The sequence below is a fragment of the Anarhichas minor genome, unplaced genomic scaffold (genome assembly GCF_050575085.1).
Source record: "Anarhichas minor isolate MPS153535 unplaced genomic scaffold, ASM5057508v1 ptg000046l, whole genome shotgun sequence".
Classification (NCBI taxonomy): Eukaryota; Metazoa; Chordata; class Actinopteri; order Perciformes; family Anarhichadidae; genus Anarhichas; species Anarhichas minor.
Window position 1 is genome coordinate 656,893 of NW_027466492.1, and position 18,108 is coordinate 675,000.

Genomic DNA, 18,108 nt, shown 5'->3' on the forward strand with positions numbered 1-18,108 from the left:
GGATAAGGTTTTAGCGTTGATGCCAAGATGAAAGCGGCCGGCAGGCAAGTCCCCGCGACCGCGGAGAAGCTGAACGGGGACATGCGGAGGCCGAGCTATCCCGGCGAGCTGCGGGCCAAGCACGCCAACATGTCAACTAAGATTTGGGTGAAAGTGGCGATGGCGATCACCTATTTCCTCTGCGTGTCCGTGGCCGCGTTCATCCTGGTGATCTACTACGTGTTTTTCTGGACACCGGACCCGCCGCACAACATCACCAGCACCGCCGTACCGAACCGCACCGACTGCTTGTAGATTTTAGGATGACTTTACACCACGCGCGCCACATCTGCACACGTTATGGGTGACTGCGCGCACACACACACACACACACACACACACACACCTGACACGCGTCCGCAGCAGTGACGGATGGAAGCGGATGGAGAAACATGACTGCATCCAGAGTTTGGGGTGCTAACCGAGGACCTGAGGGAGAACAGAGCGGGCCAAGTGCTGCCGGGATGCATCAGTGTTCCGCCAGCAGGATGCAGGTGGGGGGGGTGTTGTTGTTTTTGTTGCCAGCTTTACCCAAACACGCAGTCCCGAGGGGCTCTATATGTTTTAGCATGTTTTTGTCACAAGACCTTGTGTGTGTGTGTGTGTGTGTGTGTGTGTGTGTGTGTGTGTGTGTGTGTGTGTGTGTGTGTGTGTGTGTGTGTGTGTGTGTGTGTGTGTGTGTGTGTGTGTGTGTGTGTGTGTGTGTGTGTGTGTGTGTGTGTGTGTGTGTGTGTGTGTGTGTGTGTGTGTGTGTGTGTGTGTGTGTGTGTGTGTCTTTTCTGGAAAGTCATCCATACATCCTTTAACACGTTCATTTTGCAGTGATTTCAAAATAAGATTTCTGCCTCCTCAAGAAACCCAGTCAGTGTCTCCTGGAACCTACACAAGAACCTCTTAATATACTTTAGCCCACCCCTCAAGAAACCCTGATTGCCCCCCTTAAATTCCCTGAGGAACCTCACCTGGAACCCTCTCAAGAACTTTTGAACTCTTTCAAGGACTTTTAAACTCTCAAGGACTTTTGACCCCTTAAGAACATTCTTTTGGAAGTCTACAGCCAAAGTCTACAGACCCCTCAAGAACTCTTGATACCCCAAACGGCTCAAAACCCCCCACCGAAGAACCCCTTCCAACCCCAAATATACTGTTGCATCTCGCTCAAAAAAACCTTCGAGATCTCACCTCAAGACCCCTCGAGGACCCCCCCCCCCCCACGAGAGCACTAACAGAGACTCTTTTTTTTTTTTTTTTAAATATGCCAATGTGAATGATTGACTTTTGCTTTGTTTGCACAGCAGGATGCTGTTCTCATTCAGGTATCTAGAGGAATTTAAAGCGATACTGTACTGTAGCAGAAGTAGCCTAAATTGTGATCTCTGGTAGCTCGTAGCTGTATGAAAAATGCAAGGCGATCACTCAGTATACTCTCAGTAGTTGCATCAATTTAACCTTTTTTTAGAGCAACTTTTATCTTGCAGCGCCTCACAGGATGAGCATCAATATTCAATGCAACGTCACATTTGTACCTCTTCTCGATGACACGGTTTGTTCACCTCACTTCCTGTTCATAATTTAGGCTACGGTCCCTTAAATCTGCTAGACTGTTTTATTTACGATGTAGCCTTGAGAATTTATTGTTACGATATGATAAACTATGCATTTATTCCACTGTGTGTGTCTTCATTGTGACTGCCGTCACCAGATGAGGTTTGTGCCATGTGGTGCCGCTTGTATGCACCCAAGTGACAGACGGGACATTTCACTGGAAAGGCCAAGCTGACGTCGGCTTTAGTGTTCAGATTACAGGTTTTTATGCCCTTCCCATCCAGCGAAAGCTACGTCTCTCCAGATGTTGGTTTTTGAATGTGGTAAACTAAAGGATGAAGTGTTCCTTTATGAGTTGAGCAAATCCTCCTACTTCTTTAGCTAAATAAACTCTTTAAGAAGCCTCTCGGTTCAGCTGGAAAAAGCATCGTCACAAAGCTAAAAAACGGGCTGCTTCTCTTTTTCAGAGATACGAGGTTCTCACAGCAGAAAAACCCAACTACCCAATAAAGGAGTTAACTTGAGCCCAAGCTTGGACATCTACAGTAAAATGTAACAAATATTAATGCAGACGCAATATTAATCCATAAACATCATAGTTAAACAAAGACTGGGGACATTTGACTTCACAATGAGTACTTTTACTTTAAGTCATTTTGGTACTTTATACTTTCTTTTAAGTACGGTTTTGAAAGCAGGACTTTTATGTTTAATTTAGTATTTTTGCAGTTCTTTTACTGAAGTGAAAGATCGTAGTAGTTCTACCACCACTGAGCTGTAGCTCCTGTCTGACAGAAGCCTGCTCTGCATCTAAAACACATTCCAGTCACGTCGCAGTTCGGAGGCCTTAAATGGAAATCAGCTTTGTGTTGATTCAGCCGCTTAGAGTTAATGACCTCAGAAGAGTTCATGCATCTCGGTTCTCCTACAGTGTGAAACTGCAGTGCACATCAGATGGATGGCATCTAGTGCAAGAGGACGGTTCACAAAAGAGTCAATCCACTGCAATATACCGCTCTAATGATACGGAATATAATAAAAGTGTGATTTTTGTGAAGATGGTTAAAAGAAAATGAATGCAGAAGGGAAATGCATTCATTTTGCTCTGAGGTGTGAGGAACGCAGCAGGGACCGAGGCTAAAGGGTGGAATGAAGACCCGAACAAAACAGCAGCAGTGCCAGCAAGGTAAGAGAGAGGGGCTCCATGTGAAGGTCTAGGGCCTTTACATCAGGAACCACTCCGGGCCCAGTTGAGGCTCCTGAAGCTGACGGCCCAGATCCAGGACGACAGTGAAGAGCGAGTAAGTAAAGGACACGGGGACACCTAGTGGAGTGGATGGGTCGGCACATGTGCCATAAAAGAGTATAGTTTAATAAGAGTATATGTCATTAAAGATATCAGTTGATATATGCTGTTAGTATATTTCACAGAAAAAAACACATGAGAATTTGTCATACAAATGTTATTAAAACAAATTCATAGTTTAGTATGTCTGTCATGGTTTTGGGTTTAGGTTTTCTGTTCCCTGCTTTATTTTGAGCTTCCTTGCCTCATGTGTCCAATGTCTCTTTGACGTCCCTCCTACCATGTGTGTTTCATTAGCCTTCTCTGTTCCAATCGTTTCTAGCGCCAGCTGTCAGCCTGCCCTCGTGTATTGTGACCTGTGTGACCTGTGTCTTGTCTGATTAGTTTCTTGTGTATTTATCTTCATCTTCGTCTTTTCCCCTGTTGGTTGTTAATTAGTCCTTCCTTGTTGCATGGACTTTTGTTTTTGTAACCTGCTTATTGTTCTTGCCTTTTTTTTTATTTTATTTTTTTAACTGATTTATAAATTCCCTCTCCGTTAAATCATTTAACTTCACTATATATCCTGCCGTGCCTGTGTTTGGGTTCTTCCCCTGCTGCCTGCTCTCCAGAACGTGACAATGTCATCAAAAGGTCATAGTATAGTGTGCCATGAAAAATATCACGAGGATGTCATAGTATAGTATTTAATAAAAAGTCACAGTACCGTATGTTATAGAATTGTCATACAAAAATTATGGTATAGTATGTTATAAAAAAATATAAAGTCATAGTACTATGTTATAAAAAAGGTCAACATATTACAGTATAGTGTTTCATAAACATTTCATAAAAATTCATAGCATAGTATGTTCTATTAATGCATTTTAATTGCATTTAAATGTTTCCTCTTTTGAAAACGTCATCTTCTGGCACGATCCCATCTGTCCTTGTTTGATGATGTCATCAGTGAGGGCCTCTGACGCAATTGTTTTGATTTAAGAAGCATGGCCCCTATTTATCGTGTTTTCATCTTTAAGTTGGTCTTTGAAGGCATTTTTGGTTTGTACACTAATTTGCAAAGAATATTTCTGTTAATGGAGAGTATATGGAGAGTATATGCGAACAGAGTGTTTGTAATGGAAAAACTCACTAAGCTGTGTAACATTTCTATCATAATGAGTATGTTAAGAAATGGACAATGCTATACAGGATTGGTCTCAAGCAAAACCATACTAGCTCCACGCCCAGAACACACCATTACCCAACTGGATTAGATGGAGTCACCTTCTACACAGACAGAGGGATCGTGTTCGGGTACATTTATAACGACAACAGGAGGTTCTATGCATATCTGAAGAACTGAGTTCTAAGATTCAGAGGAAGAACATTGCCACAGTGGCAATATGTAAAAACTGAGCACAATCCTGCAGGCATTGTGCTCAACCAGAAGATGTGTGGCCCACTCTGGAGAAATTATAACACTTTGGGCCAGAACAATACCCTAAAATACGTCTTCAACCACTTCTCGTGTAGATGTTCTCTTGTAAGGTCCTCTGGTGACTTCATTTATATCATTCAGTGTTTCAAGAAAGGAAAGGGCACTTCAGTCATCAATAGAACAGTCCAGCATGAGGCTTATGAGAAACAGCTAGAGTGCCTTGCATCTAATGTTATCATTCCAAAAGGCAGACCACTTTGGTCCCTGGATACTTTCATTGAATGGACAATTTGAGTTGGGGGTTGTCTTGCTGAGGCAAACTTGGGACCTGTTGAGAAAAGACCACTAATCCTGCCCGGGCTCCATCATGTAGCAACCCTTTTAGTGCGTCATCATCATGAGCAGACACAACATCAGGAAAGTCACTTTACTCACTAATGTCAGCTTCAATGTGTTTAGGCCCAGGTCTGTGTCTGCAGGGCGCACTAGAGGAGGTCATCATGAGCATAAGAGGTGGGTGGTTCTCCTCACCTGTTTGTGTGTCACAGCGTCATTGAGTCCTTGGACTCTTCTAGGTTTATAAATGCATTCAGAAGGTTCCTGGTGATCCGAGGACCAGTGAAGCACATACACCCTGATAAAGGTACATTTCATTGGCGCTTCCAAAGACCTGGAAATTCCATCCCATGCTGATGGAAAAGCTGTGGAAAGGTTCCTCTCAGAACATGGATATACGTGGACATTCAACACCCCTCACTCTTCTCACATGGGAGGGGTTTTGGAGAGGTTGATAGGCGTTACGTGCCGTATCTTGGATTTTATGTTTCTCCAGGTAGGATCTTCAAAACTCAAACACAAGGTGTTTAAAACTCTCCTAGCTGAGGTCACTGCCGTTGTGAACAATCGACCACTAGTGCCAGTGTCAACCAACCCCACAGATCCTTTCATTCTCACACCTGCTTCATTGCCGATCCAGAAAGCAGCCCCTTGTCTTGCTCCGGCTGCCAGGTTTTGGGGACAGAGTTCAAAGCCTGTCTAGCATGTTTTGGGACAGGTGGCACAAGCAGTATTTGTCCACACTGCAAGCCCGTAGAAAGAGTCCATGACTTACATGATGTACGTCATCCATTCGCACTGAAATAAGGAAGTGTGGTGCTTCAGTCAGGGCAAGAAAAATGCCTGGCCCCTAGGCATCATCACCAATGTGTACCCAAGTGTTCCTCAGACCTGTAAATGAAATGGTCTTAATCATGCCCCCAGATGGTCAGGATGGGAAATGCTTGAGTGTGTAAGGTAAAGTAATGAAACCCTCTGGGTATCAGACAGGGACTTATCTGTTACTAATAGTATTTCAATTGTTTCCTCTTTTGAAAACAGTTTATCTGGCGCTATCCTCTGGCAATAATATGTCCCTGCAACAGGTTTTGTGAATCTGTCCTTAGTCATATGTCATTAGTGAGGGTCGACGGCGCTGTTGCTTTGATGTTGGACCGCTATTCCGTGTGTTTTCTATTTCTTCAACATAAAATTGGTCTTTGGCTTCTGTAAAAGAGTGAACTTGAAAACTTTTGTCAGCGTTATCATTTGTGGAAGAGTTTATCTGACTGAGGCAGAAGACAGGAGGACATATGTCAAGAAAAATGCCATAAAAATATAATCACATAGTGTGCCAAAAAATGTCCTATAATATGTCAAGTAATACCATAGCATAGTATTTCATGAAAATTAAATTAAATGTAGTTTAGTATATTAATGCACCGATCAGCTGTTAAGAGTTTAAGAAGCACCAGGGAAGATTTGAACTATATGGGTTTTAGTATTTCTTACTGTTTTTCAGATGAGATAATTGATGAGCTGTTTGAGGACTGTGTTAAAAACTGTAGTTGAAATCTGAGCAGCAGCGAAATGAAACCAAACATTCTTCTAACTTTGGGAGAATCGTGTCCGTCTGCCGTGCTAAACACGTCCGGTGTGTCCTGCCGGAAAACACAGGAGATGCAAATGAACTTCAATCACAAAGTCACAGACGAGGACAAGATGTCAAACATCTCAACATTTATTCATCATATAATTCTGTGCAATAATACAATGTACAAATAATCTTTCAGTAAATATTACAATCCATAGTTAAGATTTGTTGCCACAATATGAAACATAAAATACATTCAAGGTCTGTGAAGGCGTCAGTCGCTCTGCAGAGGTTAGAGAGGGAACCAGCTGGGTTAAGTGAACACACACACACACACACACACACACACACACACACACACACACACACACACACACACACACACACACACACACACACACACACACACACACACACACACACACACACACACACACACACACACACACACACACACACACACACACAAATTAGTTTCAGATTATTTGGTCCAACATCTGTGGAGTTTTCTTTGCAGGTTGTGGAATGATGTTAAAAGCACCTTTGTGTGTCTGCCCTGATGCCACCAGGGCAAATAAATGTACAATTATTTCCTATTTTCCTTACTGTACATTTAAATGAATCCAAATATTTTCACGTCTCTAAATATCTGCAATACACAAAATAAATATCACGACATGCTGCTCGTTGTCACAATCGATTGCCCCAGTGTCGGCACACTAGCATGGCATTAGTACTGTTACTCAAGTATTGGGTCTGAACACCACGCTGGCTTCAAATCAACAGCACCACCCAGAGAAACGCTTCACAAAAGAACCAGATAGAGATGGAATAGAGTCTGTTGCCGTGGAAACGCACAGGGTTTTTTCGTTGCGCAACAGCACGATCTGCAGCGTCACTGATGGGAGAGCACGGGAGACGTCTCCAGAGCAACATCAGAAACACACACATATCGATGCCGTCCTGTGGAAACCTCATCATTCCAGTTTGTGTGGTGATCTTTGTATCTAAACTGACGGATTCTCATCTAAAATATTGTTTCAACGATAAAATATACTGTCGTCACACTAAAAATAAGGCATTTAGGATCTAAAGGTTTTCCCCATACAGCACACAAGCGCCCTCCTCTGTCACTTACATTCATACAACACACTATACAATCAATATCTCATGTATAAATGGTTCAGGTCTTTGTGACCCAACAACCGGCCAATCAGAGCTTATCAGCTTCGTCTAAATTAGCGTTTGATGCTGGTGAGCTGCAGCTGATCAGGAAAAGTGCAGTCTGGTGTTATTTTTATCATCTGCAGAGCAAACGCTGCAGCTGTCAGTCAAAATCCTTCATCGCTAAACAACATATGGTCACATGTGAACCCCACAGTCTGTCAATCAAGCGTCCTTGTCGTCCGAAAACGCAACATGTAGCTGCCGGACGTCCCCGTCGCCCATCCTGTCTCTGGGGTGGGACGACTGGACCTCCTCGTAGGGGGGAGGGGCGTTGTCAGGGCTGGGCAGGAGCGGGCGGTTGCTGCTGTCCGATTGGTTGTTGAGAGACGTCGGGTGACAGCTGGGAGCCTCCTGAGCCAACAGGAGCTGGGTGGGTCCCGGGGCCGAGAAGGCGGGGAGGCGCTGCCCCCAGCTGCCGTACACCGCCTCCTCGTAGGAGGGGAGGGAGACGGGAAGTCCGTCCACCATCAGGTCCAGCTGGTCTGAGGAGCGACGGCTGCTGGGACACACAGAGACAATTACCTCATGGAGAAGAAGCAGGTGTGTTGTACAGGTGAATCTCCTGACCTCAGTCATCTACATTAAATATGAAATGTAGGTTTGTTCCGCAGACTATCTCACACACAATCCAATCAAATGAGCCCCTTCATCAACACAACGTGTTCATTTGAATCCATAACAAACTAGATGTTCTAGAAATGCAACAAGGTCAAAATCTTCTTCTCACCTGTGTGATTGACAGGGGTAGAGGCGGGACTTGACGACCAGGCAGGCAGTGGTGGTGAGCAGGAAGATGGACACGCCCACCGCCGTTGTGGCCATGCTGGGCATCGAATCGTTCACTCTGTCGTCAGAGCGCATGTTCGGACCCTCTGAGGAGGAAGAGCACAAGTGTACGTGAGACGCCTTTCACTACGTTTTGAATCGATTAAAAGATTGAATCTTAATCTTAAATCTCCCGACTCCTCCATAAACGAATAACATTGAATCTTTATGTTGTGCTAGTTTTGCACATACCACGTTTTGCACTACCTTATTCACACTTGAACAAAGGTTTTCCATTTGCACTATGATTGCATATTGCATCGTGCAATTCTGTTTTGTATAATGACAACAACAACACCCTGAATCCTTAAATGGATAAATAAATTTAGAAACAGTTGTGAAAATCAGTAATTGTATGAAATTGCATCGAAAATCTCATGATGGAATTATAGAACAGAAACAGAAGACGTGGGATTAAAGTGTTTGCATGTAGCTCGTGTTAAGTGTTAAAACAGAGATTTTGGTATTTATATAAAAAATGCAAACGTGTAGATTTAAGACTATGAGCTGAAGCTGTGAGAGAAAACAATATCCTGTGCCGCATCAGCTGTGGATAAAAAAAAAAGCTGTTCCGTTTGCAGAAATAGATTATCAAACACAAAATCCATGAGAGGAGGTTGTTTTATGTAGTTATGTGGTTTCTTCGAGCTCTCGACAACACGACAGTAGCTTTCCGTGAGGCTCTGACAGCGGAACACAGAGGAAATGTTCAATGGTTAGGATGGTGGTTTCGCCCGCTTCCTCTTTCTGCTCTGACTTGCTGTCGCAGCGAGTTTGAGTGAATGGCGACAGAGGAAGTCGGAACTGGTCTGAGTCAAGTAGAGCTTCCAGTTCCGCTGCAGAGGGTCTGAGTTTCTCTCCAAGTAGGTCAAGAGATGAACGCGAGCTGCTGCTGTGTTTGCACAGGTTTAAAGTTTTAGTGCTGATTAACTTTTAGAGTCGGGTCTGATTCATCGAGACAACACTCGATCTCAATCGACTGCAGAGGGAAAGTCGAGTTCTAGATGCAAAAACAATACGACAAAACCAAAAATACATTTCAGATACAGCAATCTTTTTGGACTTACAGTGTCCGTTTTAACAGTGCTACACTCAGAGACGGAGTACAAATAAAACACCGTAAAAATACTACACTACAAGTAAACGTCTTGCATTGAAGATGTTACTTCGGTAAAAGTATCCAAGTACTACTTAAAAGTATAAAAATGTCCCCTGTGACTGTTCTACTAGTGTGTCGTTAGATCAATATGTATTCATGTAAAAGCAGGAGTTTACTGTAGTAGTTGGTTGAGGTAGATTTCCTCCATCGGTTGATTGTTTCATTAGTAAAAATAGTGAGAAATGCCGTCAGAATTCCCCAAAACCCAAAGTTAGTTTTGTCGCAGGCGGCAAACCAGTTCTGAAAAGTGAAGCCATTGCAGAAGTGCCTAAAACTTGCATTATCTCTACTGGCCATCAGGGGGCGACTCCTTTTGTTCCAAGTCTTCTTAAATACAGCATGATGTTCATTTAGTAAATAGACCGTCTAATGTTTTGTCCAACCAACAGTCCAAACCTCAACAGCATCAATTATACATTAAAACCTGGAACCATCAAATGTTTTTACACCAGAAGTCAAATGATCAAAAGTTTCTTCAATAAATTAATTAATCAACTTTCCATGTTTTTTCTTATCTCAGCAAACACGATATTTTACAAATTCTATGAATGTTTTGAGTGTAAAAATCTAAACTAAAGCTGTCAAATAAATGTAGTGAAGTAAAAAGTACAATATTTCCTTCTGAGATCTACCAGTATAAAGTAGCATGAAAAGAAAAGACTGAAGTAAAATGTGTACTTAAGTACAGTACTTTTGTGTTAATTAACTTAGTTACATTTCACCGCTGGCTGTATTACAAAACTCCCAGAGGCCACTGAGACGTCTTTTGGTTGACCCGAACACAGCGAGACTACATCTCATGTCTGCAATCAACCATAGCACACATATTTTAGGTAAAGGTAACCCCACTGGGATTTAAACACCATAACCAAACGACAACAATGACACGCCGTCTGCTTCCTGAACACTCAAAACATCAAGTAACTGTCATCAAATGACTAATCAGCCCACAAAGTGTCAGGGCCGGCGCTGCGCTGAGTCATGACTACCTTAGAAACTGAGCTAATCACTGAGGAACGCTACCCGTAGAGTCCAGTAGAGGGCTCCTCTTGTGCTTATAGAACTAGGGTAACAATACTGTATCCTTTGTTTTCGTTAGCTTGGAGTGAGCCCTTCATATCTACACAGGGAGTGAGTATCAAAAGCACTCATTATGGAAAGTGTTATATTAATATAGAACATTATATTTTCCATTTTTATCACACAAGAGCATTTTACTGTTGTAGTTCGTCAATGAGGAGCCAGTTTGAGATACTTTGTATACTACTATGTAGATCAGTAGTACAGTACTGCATCATGTTATAGGTTTTCATGTTAAAAGTAACTATTAGTGTCAATTAAATGCAGTGGAGTAGAAGTAGGACAATATTTCTCTCTGAGATGTAGTGGAGTAGAAGCATAAAATGTAAATATGAAATTACTAAATTTGTAGATAAGTACACTTCTTGAGTAAATGTACTTAGTTACATTTCACCACTGGTGTCCAGGACCCAGTGAAACCATTATTCATCGGCTATCAGCACAGTTATTCTTCACTTTTGTGAAGCAGGTAGTCTGCCACGTTATCATGTCATAAAGTCATCCAGGTGAACTCTGAGCTCAATAACTGACCTTTTGTTATATTGAAATATAAAAACTACAACATGTGAAAGTTTTCATCATCCTCCCTCCCATGCTGAGCCAGTCGCATAGTTTACCTTTATTTATACTTTTTAGATTAAGCTGTTTGTTATTTCTTCTACGAAATATATGAAAATACTGAAAAAGCATTTTACTGCACAATGTTGAGATATTTTGAGGTATGTGACAAATGAAAACTTGATTGCTCCTTGCAGGGAATTTCATTTATGGGTGAAGAGAACTTGCTTCATACCGACCTCAACATAATAAAGCAAACATAGATACTGTACTAGAGGTTAGACTCCAGTGGATTCAGGCTTCTGAACTCTTACCTCTGACGGGGATGCAGGCAGGAATCAGGGGCTGCCACCTCCCGTGGCGACACCTGGAGAACCGGACCTTGTTGTTGACGTGGTACCCGGGCTCGCAGAAGAAGTGAATGGAGCTCTTGTGGGGGAAACCTCGACACGGCGACGGATCACAGCGGAACCCTCCATGTTCTAGCACCAGAGGGTGAGTGCAATTACTCACTCGGCCTGTAGAGACACAAAACACAGTGGTCATTGGCCTCTACCTCACACCATTGCTGGAGTTCATTTCTCAGGATTAAAACCATGAATCCCTTTCCTTTCCTTTCCAACTCATCCATCTCTGCTCCACATACATGTGGATGTTTGAACTCCTTTATATCCTGATGTCTAGTTTAATCTGCATCAATGCATCGTATTCTATAAGATCATCATGTTTGTAGCGTCTCTGTCCTGTGAGAACCTCGTATCTCTAAACAGATCAACAGTCCTGTTTTCAGCTTTGTGACGATGCATTTTCCAGCTGATCCAAGAGGCTTTTTAAAGAGTTTACTGAGATGAAGAAGTAGGAGGATTATTCTCAACACATGAAGGAACATTTCATCCTTCGGTTTATCACAAAGATTCACATTCACGTCTGGAGATACGTGGTTTCCACTGGACAGGACGGGGAGGGAAAACTGTAAACTGAAAAGTAACTAAAGCTGTCAGACACATGTAGTGGAGTAAAAAGTATGAAATGGCAATAATCAAGCAAAGTACAAGTACCTCGATTTTGTACTAAGTACAGCACTTGAGTAAATGATCTTGGTTACAATGACCAACGTGATCGACGAGGGGAGAGAGTGACACCAGCTGAGGACACTGGTGCAGTGTGACAGGACAGCGAGGTGATGTTGTTACTGTAAACAAAGTGAGTCCACGGCTCTATAGAGGCTCAGGATTTGGTTTGGATAGTTTGGACGAGTGTGAACACGTGAATGCCTTCTGCACACTGGAAGCTCTTTGCAAGAATCAAAAGGTTGCCCACAACAACCTCTGCCTTGACACAATGAGGGCAGATGAGCAGACAATGTTACCCACTTCCTCTTTATCTTCACCCTCCATCATAAAAGTCTGCGTCTGCAAGAATCACGGTTTCCACTGCCGAACCCCAAACATCAACACGAGCAACACGAGCAGAGTAGGTCAAGTGTGAGGCTGGGAGTGGAAAATCACTGGTAATGACGCCACCACTAGACAAGTCTCACTGGTTTGATACAATATCAGAGAAAAGATGAAAATTATGATCTGAAGGGTTGTGTTAGAAACAGGAAGTCACAGCCAAGGTTTTGATGGACAGCAGTCCCCAAACAAAGGTCTGACTGTGGCTCCAGAAAAAGGTGATCCCGATATAAACTGTAATGTTGTGATGAGAAGAGGAAGGAGGTTCAGTTTCGAACCTCTCAAACAGAAAAGTGTCTACATCCTGCAACGCGCTGCCGAAAGTTCATCTCGTGTTTCACAATCAGTCATCATAACAGTGGGATGATAACACTGCGTTTCTCTCGGTCGCGTTTATGATTAAAGCTTGTTTCAGTATCTCACTGCTGTGGAACATCGCAATCAAAGAGATTACACTGTTTTCAAAGGATTCCCACATTATTCAGTTCCACAATGTATCACTAATATGCTGCAGTCAGCATAAAGGCGCCACTAAATCCGAGAGGTTATAGTAAATATCAAGAATTTTTTAATCTTTCCTCCTTTGAGAATAAATGAATAAAACAAAGCTTTCATTACGAGATGTAACAAAGACACACTGAATAAATGATGCAACATGAAAAATCTTCAATTTCTTCCACAAAAACATTACATATCTTATTGTTTCTCAGTGTGTGTTTAGCTCTCGTCCAATAGATAGCCGACTTCAATTACTTCATAAGCCCCAAACCATGGCAACAACAACGGTATCCAAGCCGTGTGCATCACTATTTAGTGTCCCCTGGAAACAGTTTCTGATGTTGTGTGCTTCTCGCAGCCCGTTTCTAGATTTTTTAAAATTATTTTCAGTATTTTCAACACGTATATATGTATATATACTGTATATATTTGCCTGTCTGCTACAATGAATGAAGGAGGAACCACCATAGAGACTTAAGGAATGAATGCATGAATGAAGTCTTACCCGCCGTGAGGAGCGGCGAGGAGGCCAGGAGGAGGAGTCCACACACCAGACTGACGCGTCCACAGGGCGATGGATACGGGACCGACGCAGACATCAAACCAGACTTCCTGAAGACACCACAGGGATGACAAGTCAGAAGCAGAACACACACAAACACACACTAATACCAACGTGTTCTTCAACAGAAAGCAGAAGTCACACCTCGCTCACTAGGAAGCAGCTCTGGTTTAAAGTATGAAAGGAAAACAAAAGGTTTTCTTTTCCCAGTCTGAATGCATGTTCAGCTGTGATGTTCATCCACACCCGTCAGCTGCTGAGGCTGCAGCCTCACCACTGTGCTTTGGTTGAGCGCCACCTCACTTCTGCCGGCTTCACCTGTTGGCCACCGAGCAGCTGCACTGATCAAAGTCTTCAGTTCCATTTTCAAAACAAACTGAGAACCAGTGACGTCTCGTCTCTCAGGCTAAACTCATCGGCAGCCTGTGGCGGTTCGAAATGTTGTAACTCGGGTGACCACCAGGGATGTTAATGTGCGAGCATAACGAGCATCATTTGATTTAATGCATCAATATTCCACTTATAACATGCTAAAACATAAATGAACAAGCTACGTGCTTTAATATAGTTATCAGTTTCCCAATTTGCAGAACCTAACATTAGCAGTGATAAATAAAATGTACCTTTTTCTGACCTTTTTTTACAGCATGAGATGATGTAATAAGACAATTAGCCCGGATGTTGTTGGATAAAGAAAAAAGAGGTTCTGGCTATTTGTAAGGTAAATTTAAAGTCATGAACTTTGCTCTGCCAAACAAAGTGGAAGGTGTTATGTAATCTCTGTCATGGTGCACCGACATGACACCCATGTACGGGCGTGTTTAGTCTGAGCACACAACGGCCTGACGTGACCGGGTGAGTGACAAGGATCATTACACAGTTAGCGTGATGTGAACATTTTCAACAAAGCAACAATGTTCATTTTCAGGATATCAATATTATATGTATATTAATAATATTATAAATAATGCTCTGACCTGTCCGGGGGTCCTTTCCCCAAACAATGTGTTAACCGTGTCACCTGAAGTGCCTAACCCTAACCCAATTTTACAATTCATATCTTTAAAGGCTGTTTTCTCAAAATAAGTTTTGTTTTTCAGACTCTGTGCCAGAAATCTCCACTTCAGTAGTTCTTACATACACCAAACCTTCCAGTTTCATTCCCACGTGTATTCTTGAGGTTTATACGGAGCGGTTTGTTCATATTCAGCGTCATTCAGCCTGATTTATACAACATTTTATCCCAAAAAACATGGGCAGAGTGAATTTTTATGGCTCTTTTTTTAATTTATGGAGTGATACAAAGATATTTCCAAAACCTCCTCATTAAAAAACCTTTGACTCGAACATGTCAACAACATGAAACAAAAATTTCCAAGGGTGTACATAAATAATGTAACACCTGGAAATAGATTCTGCTTCGACCTCTTATCCTCCCATCAAACCACGACTGCGAACCTGTCCTCAACCTCTCAGTCGACCCACAGTGAGACTGTCCCCTCACACTGTTTACTGTGTCAACACTGACCGCCGGTGCAGAACAGAAACCGATCACCACCACAGCGACCCGGACTCTTTCTCCAGATGACTTGCAGCGAGCACGCAACTTCCTGTGCTCCCTAGTGCCAACGGAGCCAGACCTCTGCTGAGGTGTCGGCCTAAATGCCACAGTGTGTTTTTCGGTGTGCGAAAATGTGTGTGTGTAGGTGTAGCTTTTCCTGTCTTTAGTGTGTGTGTGTGTTTTGTGCTTTCATGTCAAGAAGGATGCCAGTCATCTCTTATTTTGAGCAGTGAGATCCCCCCCCCCCCCCACACACACACACACATTAATATTCTCCATCTTATGAGACCACAATCTGCGTGGGAGGTCTGCATCTTAGTCACCGCGGCTCTCTGTGATATTATAACTTCTACTGTAACGTTCGCAAAGTTGGAATTATTGTGACCGGAGAAAATGAAAATGGCTCTTTTCTTTTCTCTTGAAAAAAACAAAACAAAAACACGAATCATCCGTTTTGTGTTATAAATGCACATTGTGGTGTTCTTAAATCAAGACAGTCTTCCTTTTTTTGGGCTGACATCCAGTGTCGGGGGAAGTGCTCGGATCTTTTACTGAAGTGAAAGTAGTATTACTACAGGGTAGTAATACTCTGGAAGTAAAAGTCCTGCATTCAGACTTAAGTAAAAGTACATATGTACCAGCATCACAATAACCTTAAAGTACCAAAAGTAAAAAGTACTCCTCATGCAGAATAATAGATATTGTATTACTGGATTATAAATATTGGTCTCTTTAATGTTGCAGCTGGTAAAGCTGGATGTTCTCCTCTGCTGCAGATGATCACCTCTCCATCATCTACAGCTTCCCTTCATGACGGAGGGGGATCTAAGCTACAACAGCAGAGAGCACTTTGTTTTTAATGCATTGGCTTAACTTAATGTATTGTATTTTTTACTGCTGCAGATACGTTCTTAACTCCTTCATATCCTATAGGTTGGTTTAATCTGCATCAATGCATCGTATTCTATAAGATCATCATGTTTGTAGCGTCTCTGTCCTGTAAGAACCTCGTATCTCTAAACAGATCAACAGTCCTGTTTTCAGCTTTGTGACGATGCATTTTCCAGCTGATGCAAGAGGCTTTTTAAAGAGTTTACTGAGATGAAGAAGTAGGAGAATTTTCTCAACTCATTAAGGAACATTTCATCCTTCGGTTTATCACAAACATGCAACATCAGCACATCTGGAGATACGTGGTTTCCACTGGACAGGAAGGGGAGGAAGTACAATATTTAGGTCTGAGATGTAGTGGAGTAAAAGTAGAAAGTAGCATAAAATGACAATACTCAAGTAAAGTACATGTACCTCGAATTTGTATTTAACTTCAGTACTTGAGTAAATGTTACATTCCACCACTGTAAACGTGACGATAAAGAGCTTAAAGTGCAAAAGGTGTCTCACGTGAAGTCGTGTAAAATTAGGTAAAGTAACATTTCGCAGCTGTGGTGGCTCTTTCTTGGAATTATTTTCGGGCACACAGGAAGTGATGGATTTTCTGTTTCCAGCCACAACAGCGACTTGTTTCATGAAAACAGAGGAGGAGCTGGAGCGTCCACAGACACAAACTTCCACTGGGGGAAAAACCACCCACTGCAAGACACAGTGAAGATGAAACACCGAACACCAAAGTTCACATCGGCCGAGCGTCTTCACCCACTGAACCACATCTGCTCTGCTGCTTCACAGTATTTCTGAAAGTGACGGCTACAAACCCTGTCGAGTGATTCAAGTTTATAGCGTCATGGTTTTATTTTACTCTTTCAGGAAGAACGGAATGTCTCCAGTGGTGGAACAAGTACTCAGCTATAGAATATAACTGCACCTCCGTCTGTGTTGAACTTCCCTCGATCTGTCTGTTGTCTTGAATTTGCCGGTCGACCCTCATCTACATGCATGCTTGTCTTTTATTGTTGTTTAGCTGTCTGACTGATTTATGTATTTTACATACTCTGCATGCTTTTATGTTTTGTGCCTCTGACATGGATGTTTTTTAGTGTCTAACAATTGCATCATAATATTGTCTTCAGTGAATGTTTCTATTTTTACATAATTATCCCTCATTTTATTTGCTTTGTGTGTGTTGACTGTGAGAGCTTCTGTGTTGCATGTCTTGTTAGTACTTGACAATGTATAAGAGTCTCCTGAGTGAAGTATTCTCACTTTTTTCATTGTTTGCATTATAAAGCATCAATATTGTAGAACCTTTTACATTTAATCTTACATTGTGTTTTTAGGTTTATTTTGTAACATCTGCCTCTTGGGACTACAGATGAAAAATAGCCTAGTTGCTAACTCTGGTGCATTTACAGAAATGTTTTTATTAATGTGCACTGTCCAAATAAACCAATAAATAAAAAAATAAAAAAATGTAATAGTACCATACTGGGATATTACTTAAGTACAAGTACCTTGTACTTATCTGAGACCCTCTTTAACATTGTTTTATCACCTTGATACTTGTCGGAGTTCCACTTTGAAATAACCTTTATCGCTTTTCTTGTTTTTACATATAAGAGATTTAATAAGGTTTTGCAGACCGCGCCTTCAAAATATCTTCTAATGTTTGATTTGATATAATTCTATATATGATATTTCATATTACCTCCACCTGATTGATGCGATGGTCGGGGTTATTAACGCGTTGAACAGCCATCGTACACAATGTACTCAGTGATGATGAACAAGGCACAGGGAGGCAGCTTCTGTTATGATGGGGCCGCCACAGGTTTGCCTTCATGGCGTTAATCCATGAAGCACTTTGCGTTCAAAGTCTGTGCCGGTTAAACTAGAAGCGTATGACATCATAAAGTCGACTAAAGATGAATGAAAGAAGCATACACATGATCATTTGGCGATTTCTGGAACATTATTAATAGAGTTGCAGATTATCATTCTCTCGGTCGACTAATCGATTGACCGACTAAATGCTTCAGCTCTAGGTTTCATTATAGTGAAAATAAACTCT

At 42.1% G+C, this 18,108-nt stretch overlaps 1 protein-coding gene across 2 annotated transcripts in view; it reads right to left on the minus strand.

Annotated features, from left to right (window-relative positions):
- Window positions 1-6,350: 6,350 nt before the first annotated feature.
- LOC142971457 (sushi domain-containing protein 6) overlaps window positions 6,351-18,108 on the minus strand; it is a 12,579-nt gene continuing 821 nt past the window's right edge. The window contains exons 2-5 of one of the 2 annotated variants that reach the window (XM_076111980.1): window positions 13,526-13,632; window positions 11,383-11,586; window positions 8,174-8,318; window positions 6,351-7,945 (exon numbers count right to left, since the gene is read on the minus strand). In XM_076111980.1, coding sequence (XP_075968095.1) covers window positions 7,609-7,945; window positions 8,174-8,318; window positions 11,383-11,586; window positions 13,526-13,619 — 780 coding nt within the window. In that variant the 5' untranslated portion in view covers window positions 13,620-13,632 and the 3' untranslated portion in view covers window positions 6,351-7,608. The remainder of the gene's footprint in view (window positions 7,946-8,173; window positions 8,319-11,382; window positions 11,587-13,525; window positions 13,633-18,108) is intronic. The other variant, XM_076111981.1, reaches the window with a different exon arrangement.